We start from the raw sequence: 8933 nt of genomic DNA, 5'->3' as shown, positions 1-8933 counted from the left end.
CAGGGAAACAGAACTTACAAGCAGACTATCTAAGTCGGCACGAAATTCTACCAGGGGAGTGGGCTCTGCATCCGGAAGTATTCCAGTTGCTGGTGGACAAATGGGGACTTCCGGATCGAGACCTGATGGCGTCAAGAGTCAACAGGAAAGTCCCAGAGTTTTGCGCAAGAACAAGGGACCCACTGGCTGTGGCAGTGGACGTCCTAACAATGCCTTGGGACTTCAGGTTAGGATACCTGTTCCCCCCATATAAATGATTCCCAGGGTCCTCCGAAAGGTCAGGCAGGGAGATCGACCAGTCATTCTGGTAGATCCAGCCTGGCCATGAAAGGTATGGTTCCCAGAGATTCTTCTGGTAGCAGTAGGTCAAGGGGTTTGGTTGCCACTTCGAAGAGGTCTGCTGACCCAGGGACCGTTCTTACATCAGGGTCTAGACTGGCTGAATTTAATGGCATGGCTTTTGAATCCAGTCTCTGGAGAGCCAGAGGGTTCTCTGTGAGTGTAGTAGACACTCTCCTAAGAGCCAGGAAGCCAGTTTCGGATAGGGTTTATCCCTGCATCTGGCATGTGTATATAACGTGGTGTAAAAAGAAATCTTACAATTCAAAATCCTTTTGTCTGGCTAGATTTCTAGCTTTTTTGCAGGGTGGCTTGGATGCGGGTCTCCGGTTGGGAACCTCAAAGGTTCAGGTGTCAGCATTGTCAGTGTATTTTCACAGACGGCTGGCGGAGATTACGGATGTTAGAACTTTCTTGCAGGGAGTTCTTCACATCCAGCCACCCTACGTGCATCCTATGGATCCTTGGGATCTTAATTTGGTCCTGGACATGTTGCAGGAGCCTCCATTCGAACCACATCGCTCAGCGGAATTGCGGTTCTTGACTTGGAAGGCAGTTTTCCTGCTGGCTATTGCCTCAGCTAGGAGGGTCTCTGAGTTGGGGGCCTTATCTTATAAAGAACCTTATTTGGTCTTTCATGAGGATAGGGCAGTTTTAAGGACTATTCCATCCTTCCTCCCTAAGGTGTTGTCGGGTTTCCATATTAATCAGGAAATAGTAGTTCCGGTATTTAGAGAGGATCCTCAGGTTACTGGAACAAAAGGAAGTAAATGTTTAGATGTCGTTAGGGCATTGCAGATATATGTTAAGAGAACTGCAAAGATACGTAAGACAGATTCTCTATTTGTGTTATTAGATTTCGCTAGGCGAGGATGGCCTGCGTCTAAGCAATCAATTGCTAGGTGGCTTACCCTAACAACTAGGGAGGCTTATGTCCGTACTAAGCGTCCTGTGCCGAAACGTATTGTTGCCCATTCTACCCATTCGGTTGGGGCGTCTTGGGCAGCGCGAAACGGGGCCTCAGCGGACCAGCTATGCAGGGCAGCTACCTGGTCCTCAGTCCATACTTTCACAAAATTCTACCAATTTAATGTTTTTGCGTCTAAGGATGCCTCATTTGGCCATAGTGCTCTACGTGTGGGGCGATCAGAGCGGTCCCACCCATCAGAGGGACTGCTTTAGTAAGTCCCTATGGTTAGCAGTGTCTCACCCCCCTCTTTTCTTTGTTTTGTGTGTGTTTGGTTAATTGGCCTATCTTCCTAGGGCTTTGTTAATCAAACTGAGTTCTGTGGGGAAGGGGCGGGGGATATGCCTGTCAGCAGCAAAAGATTAACTATTTGGGTGCCAGACTCCTCCCTACCCTACCCCATGGTTAGCAGTGTCCCCCAGATGGAATCAGAGAAACCGATTTATCGTAAGTATAAATCCTCTTTTTTTCTTATTACAATGTTTGTTTCCAACTATGAAGCACTGAAGAGTAAACTGGCGTTATATACAGTAAATTATAATAATAATAATAATAATAAGAAGGAATGAGTTAGAGGGTGGTGTTTGGCTACAAAAGAGGACATGTATGCTACCCTTTACATTAGTTTAGTCAACACAAAATAATAAAATCCCACTAGTTTTTATACATGGTTTCTTTATATGGATATGTTGTCAGAAGACATTGTATATTTAGACTGGGACTATCCATTTGAAGGTCCCCTCTGCACTGTGTTCTCTCAGGTTCATAATATATGTTTATTATGTACAGCTCCTGACAGAGGTGTTTTGCGCCTAGCAAATCACAGCTAAAAATCATTTAATAAGCTATCTTCTAACAAGACAATATGGAGCAGCTTTAAGTGGCATTGAGTGCTGGCTTTAAATCAAAGGAATTGAATTTCTACATAACGGGAAGGAGAGGAATTGATTTTTTTCTCATTTTCTTTAGTAACAAAACATCATAGCACTTAAAAAAACCTCTTGCATCAATAATTCTTCATGGAAGTGCTAAGCTTACATTCAGATGTGCCTGTATCTTCATTTTCTGCTAAATATGGCTGCCATCCAAACACCATTGAAGAGAAAATGAATTGTCTGTTACATCCTGTACATCCTTACTACTTGAAATGTTTCACTTGGGTGTAATGTGCCTGTGGGTATACAAAATCATTGACTCAAATAAAATGGTTTATGAATGTGGTGTTAGTGTAAAGGAAATTAGGGTCCTTGATGGGAAGACTGTCTGATGATGCATTTACTATATCTGTCTTCCAGACCCCTTCTGCATCTCTGCGGGGTGCAATGTGACAGGGTGTTAGTGTCCAAAAATGTGCCCCTTCTCAGATTCAGCAACAGCAGGGATGGCAGAGTCAGGGGGCACATGGACATCTGCTACACTAAACCAGTACAATTTTGGGCCAGCCACCCTGTACCAGCACACTTTATAAACCTGGTTGACGGTAAGGCAGAGGATACATTATTATATATTATATATTATATTTTTGCCTTCATATTTTTTATAGCTGATCTATTTCCTTTTGAAGAGGACAGATTTCTAATTATATGCAAAGTAAAATATAAAGTTGCTAGTGCTCTCAATACAAGGGTTTCTGAGGCTTGCTTAAAGAGGACCTGCTGACATGGTCAATGGATGTATGTTTATGGTGGCTGGTAGGGTAGATCAGGAGGGTTGCAGGCTTCATAAAAGAAATCGGATAAAAACAGTTTCCATAAAAAATAGATTGTGGATGCCCCAGGTATCATTAAATGAATGAAGGGAGTCGAAATCAATCCTGAGAAAGTCAGAAAGATGCACACAGGGTCTGTATCAGGGACTTACCTTCATTTGGAGACTGTACTTCTTCATTGTGGACTTGGGATTCTTCCCCTGGTCAGAGACCTCATATGAACATCTTCACTAAAGAAGTTTGCAGATAAGCCGTGATGCTTTTTATTGATTGTCTGAATAATGTACTTTTTATATTTGGAATTAAAGCATTGAATTTTACACCTAGAACATATCCATATTTTATATTGAAGTTGTATTTCTGGTACGCATGCATCTTTACTATTTTATCTCAATACTTTAAAAACATACTACACAATATTATAGCTTGTTTCTTGGGGGATTAAGCTTCCTGTGTGATTACATTTGTAATTGGACCATCATCCCCTATTCTGATAAAACCTTCTTTGATTTGCCTTTGGTACCTGGCCACGGGTTGCATTATAATTTGTTATAAATTATGTGTTTACTATACTATGTTTGGCATTTTTTGTTTTCTTATTCTGGTTTATCTTAGGTATTGCACTCGTAACAGGTGAAGCAGACTTACTTTTATGTGTTTTTTTTATTGTTATATTCCCAAATAACAGTTTGACTTTTGGCTTTCACATTAATGCTGTGTTGTTAGTTTTTATTAGACTTTACAGAGTATTTTGTTTTGACCAGTGCTAATAATTTCCTCTTAAAGAAGTTTTAATGCCATGATGTGGGAAAATAAAATGTAAAAAGTGTAAAGAGATTAAGGGCTAGATTTACTATCAGGCGTGTTTGTAAATCCGCCGACTTTCGGCGGATTTGGCGGCGGTTTAGCCATCGCCGGATTTACTAAGGCTAAACCCGCCGTCCAAACGGGCAAAAATGATGTTTCCAAACCCGCCTCTGTATACATCGCCATGACGGTTTCAACAATGTTCAACATACAAACAGCCGGATTTACTATTAGGGGGTTTATAAAGCCGCCGGAAAACCGCCATTCAAAAGACCAAAATGAAAGCGCTGCTTGTGAGCGGCGTGATGGTTCAAACAGTGTGCTGTTTCAGGTATTTTGCCAATCAGACCATAAGAGAAAGGCCTATTTCATGTCCAATGATTGCTCCATTAGGACTGTGTATAGAAAATGGGCAAAGTGTCATGAAATTTCAGGCTACTGTTTTTTTTTTTTTCCATTATTTTTTCACCCAGTATGATTGCATAGTAAAATCTCATTTCACCTTTCCTTTTCTAGTTGTTTTGTACTTTCCAAAAATCCACTAGAATACTGTTGCCTCAAAGAAACTAGGATGGGAATTGTTGCATTACATAGTTAACCCTTATTTTAATGCTAATGCAATCCACATGTGAAAAATGTTTTTTCTGCCTGAAGCAATCACAGACAATCACCGTCTATTGCCCAGCAGTTAATCATGATGCTTACAAAAAGGGCCCCTCATTATTTGGCAGGTGTGGGTTTGTTGGAGAATGGCTTTTGCAGGTAATGTGGTGCATTCTTGCCAGTGTATGTTTGCAGCTTTTTACCTGATGGAGGCAGAAAGGCGCCAGGAGGAGGAGGATGAACAGCAGTTGGCATCTGTTCCGCGGAGCCTGCAAAGACCCCGCACTCCACGTGCATTTTCAGTGCGTTTGAATCTGGAGTCTTTGGCTGATGTGGAGGTAGTACAAATGTTTCGCCTCAATCGTACTAACCTCATGGCACTGTATGAGCAAGTGAAGGATGATTTGGAGCCTACAACCAGCCGCTCTAATGCAGTGTCAGGACTACACAAACTACTGTGTGCAGTTCACTTTTTGGCAACAGGTTCCTTTCAATCTGTGTCCTCCAGAGTGATTGGCATAACGCAGCCGACATTTTCAAGGCATTTTGGACAGGTTTTAGGTGCCCTTAAAAGAGTGTGCCCTAGCTATATCAGCTTCCCCAGCCAGGAGTCACAGTGGCATGAGCTCAAGGGAGCTTTCTATAGGGTCGCAGGTATCCCTAATGTAATGGGTGCAATAGATTGCACTCATATTGCCCTGAGACCACCTCACCACAGGGCAGAGGTTTTTGTTAATCGCCATCATTACCACTCCCTGAATGTGCAGGTTGTCTGCGATGCTAACCAGCGTATATTGAGTGTTGTTGCAGGCTATCCTGGGTCATGTCATGATGCCTTTATCCTGAGACAGTCTACCCTTTATGCCAAATTTGAAAGTGGTGAAATGCCGGAGGGATGGCTTTTGGGTATGTACTTTGCATGTTTTATATATCCCTTATCCTTGCTCAAATGGACTCACATATGCTAACTGCTGTACAACATGCTCAAAGTAAATGGGAGCTAACATTTTACTTTTATTGCAGGAGATTCAGGATATGGGTGTCGCTCCTGGCTCATGACTCCTCTGCTGCATCCTCAGACTCCTGCACAGCACCAATACAATGAGGCACACATAACCACTAGAGGTATCATAGAACGTACGTTTGGACTCTTGAAAACCAGGTTCAGGTGCCTTGATAAATCTGGTGGGGTGCTTATGTATGCACCTGAAAAGGTATCTGAGATTGTCCTGGCTTGCTGTCTGCTGCATAACCTGGCTTTACATCAACTTACCCCACCGATTATTGCAGTAGACAGTGAAGAAGAAGGGGTACGTGTCACATCTGGTGATGTGCAGAGCACAGAGGGCGGAAGGGAGATTAGAGACCGTCTAATTACAAACTACTTTACGTGTAAGTACATAGTATGAAAAACATTTTTTGCTACAAAATGTGTTTTATGTGAGTGCAATTTTAGTATTTTATTTTAAATGTTTTGTAAATTGGAACCTTTAAAAACAGGATAGTGTGTACTCCTCATGTGGTAAATATGAACATCCCTGGAATGTGACAGTCAGAGGTCAATGTTTAAGTGAAATTAGTGCATAGTTGTTAAAAAATCAGTATACTCTTGTTTAATGTGCAGAAAAGAAAGACTGACACAATAGAAATTTAACTGCATTTATTGCAGAACACAATAAATAATAACGTATAATGGTTATAGAAACTTGACAAAACATTAATCAATAAGAAACATTGTGCTAGCGTTGCCTTTTTGCAGGCATATCACTATGCTTGGTGGCACTCTCTCCCCTCCCTCGCCCACCCCTGGTGCGAGCACCTCTCCTTGGAGGAGTACTCTGTAGAGATGTGGTAGGAGTACTAGCGGCACTGGTGGAGGCCGATGAAAAAGGGGCCGGCAAGCGGGCAATCAGTTCCTGCTGGAGTTGGCCTGCCAGCCGGATAACATTGGCATTCCCCTCGCGAATGGAGGAATGCATGGCGTCCACAGACCCAGACATTTGGGCCAGCTGCACATTTGTCTGCTCCAAAGCGCTTGCCAGCCGGTTTATTGCAGCAGGGATTTGGCTCGTGGAGCGGTGTATTCGCCTCAACTGGGCCGCAATTTGTGACATGTGCCCAGTTTGCCTGTCCATGAACAATGTCTGTTGCTGCTGGAATGCGCCAATAGACAGCGCCATTTCTCTGGCTGGGTCCATAGTTTCAGGTGCAGGTTGGTGGTGTGATGGTTCAGCAGCGCCAGGTGAAACTTCCTGGAGGCCAGACACAGGGGCATCCACTGTTACCAGGGTGATGGTTGTTAGATCCTCTGGCTCAGGGGACATTTCCAGGGACTCCGCCTGAGGTGGCTGGTATGAAGAGGGCCCTGTGTATGAAAAATGACGGTAAGTATATAGTATATAATAAGTTTGTATATTGCATTCTGAACACTGGATAGGAAAGAATATTCTTTAGCAACTACAGATTCTTTCACAATGTTTGCATTCCTGATTTCTAGTCCTATGCTACCTGCTTACGGATGCACTTATTATCCTTTTAATACCCATTATCATTTGGACTGTGTAGTACATGCTGAGTTATTTTGACTAAACTACATGCTATAAAAAGTGGAGATGTTGCCTATAGCAACCAATCAGATTTTAGCTGTCATTTTGTTGAATGCAATAAATAAAGTAAAGGTATATTCTGATGGGTTACTATAGGCAACATATCAGTTTAGTAAAATGTAGCCCAAACTTCTCATTGCAAACAATTAAAAAAAAAATTAAAAAAAATTGACAGCAACATTTGCACAGAAAATAAATTAACTCCATTATTTCTATCCTAAACAGAAATCACGCACCTGCTTGCTCGTCTGTGCCCGAATCTCTCGCTGAAGGTGGAGGTGTAGGTCTGGCACTGGGACTGAACTGCGGTCCTGGCGAATCTGGATGTATTAGAAAAAGCATACAATGTATTTCCATAAAAAACAATTTCCAAATATACTGTTTATTGCACAAATGTGTTTGCAATTTTTTTTTTTTGCTATGAGAAAAAAAAAACCTTTACAAACTATTAGAGTCAAAAATACACTTTGAAAAACAATCAAAAAAAAAAAAAAAAAAAGAAAAAACGTTTGCACAGAGATAAGAGGTTTTAAAAAGAGAAAAGCAGTTTTAAAAAGAAAAAAGCAGTTTTAAAAAGAAAAAAGGAGTTTTAAAAAGAAAAAAGCAGTTTTAAAAAGAAAAAAGCAGTTTTAAAAAGAAAAAAGCAGTTTTAAAAAGAAAAAAGGAGTTTTAAAAAGAAAAAAGCAGTTTTAAAAAGAAAAAAGGAGTTTTAAAAAGAAAAAAGCAGTTTTAAAAAGAAAAAAGGAGTTTTAAAAAGAAAAAAGCAGTTTTAAAAAGAAAAAAGGAGTTTTAAAAAGAAAAAAGCAGTTTTAAAAAGAAAAAAGGAGTTTTAAAAAGAAAAAAGCAGTTTTAAAAAGAAAAAAGGAGTTTTAAAAAGAAAAAAGCAGTTTTAAAAAGAAAAAAGGAGTTTTAAAAAGAAAAAAGCAGTTTTAAAAAGAAAAAAACATTTAAAATACTGTTAGGGTAAAAAAACCAAATAACTCACCAACTACTTGGCCAAAAGAGGGCGAATCGGTGTCCTGCACATTTATGCCCTCTACAATTTCAGCCGGCATTATCTGGCGCAGCTCCTCCTCGTACGTGGTGTACTCCATACGAAGTGGGGGGCCACCACCCGTGCGCCTTGTCGACCTCCTTTCCTGGGCCATCTTCTCTTTAAGCCTCCTCTTAATATCAGAGAAGCGCTTGCGGCAGTGTGCCACTGTCCGCTTCAGTGGGCCCACCGCGTTCACGGCCTCACAGACTCTCCCCCACAGTTGGTGACGCCGCCTTAGAGGAGTCCGGGCTGCCAGGTTCCCTAGGATGACCTCGTAGCAGGGAATGATGTTGTGCACCAACACACAATTCTCATCATGTGAGAAGCGCACATTCCTCCCTGTCTTGGTCTTCCTGCCCTGTCCTGTCTCCTCAACCTCTCCCTCTCCCTCCTCTGATCCCTCAACCTCCATCTCCCTCTCCTCAGCCTGTTCTCCCCTCCTATCTCTGGACATTTTTACCCAGAAGACAGAAAAACACAAAACACTGAAGGACTTACAAACACAAAGAACAAACTACACTACCTACAGACACACTCTCCACACAGTCACACACAAGTAACACAGACAGAGGACAAGTCAAATACAAAAAATACAAGACAGAAAATAAATGAGAAAATAAATGTACAAAACAGGAAAAAACCACAGGACTACTCACACTTCAATCAGATATCGCTCCACCAATCCACCAAACACCAACTCTCAGCAAACCACTATCCTCCAAACTCCTCTCACAAAACTCCTCTAAACCCTATCAGAGAAAAAAGTGTCAGGCCAGTGGTTAATATAGGGCTTGTGATGTCAAATCTCCTGAGTTTGAAAATAGCCAATAGTAACAGGCCAGGAGACAGGTGTAATTTTCAAAAAAA

General features: G+C 41.6%; 1 protein-coding gene across 1 annotated transcript; it reads right to left on the bottom strand.

Moving 5' to 3' along the window:
- Nucleotides 1–299: 299 nt before the first annotated feature.
- Nucleotides 300–8478, bottom strand: LOC142150764 (uncharacterized). Its single transcript, XM_075205957.1, has 4 exons — nt 8016–8478; nt 7267–7350; nt 6174–6789; nt 300–516 (listed from the first exon to the last, which is right to left on the bottom strand). Exons 1-4 carry the CDS (start codon nt 8476–8478, stop codon nt 300–302), a joined length of 1380 nt encoding a protein of 459 aa, XP_075062058.1.
- Nucleotides 8479–8933: the final 455 nt, after the last annotated feature.

The sequence above is a fragment of the Mixophyes fleayi genome, chromosome 4 (assembly GCF_038048845.1).
Source record: "Mixophyes fleayi isolate aMixFle1 chromosome 4, aMixFle1.hap1, whole genome shotgun sequence".
NCBI classification, from domain to species: Eukaryota; Metazoa; Chordata; class Amphibia; order Anura; family Limnodynastidae; genus Mixophyes; species Mixophyes fleayi.
This window is presented reverse-complemented; position numbering and strand designations above follow the sequence as displayed.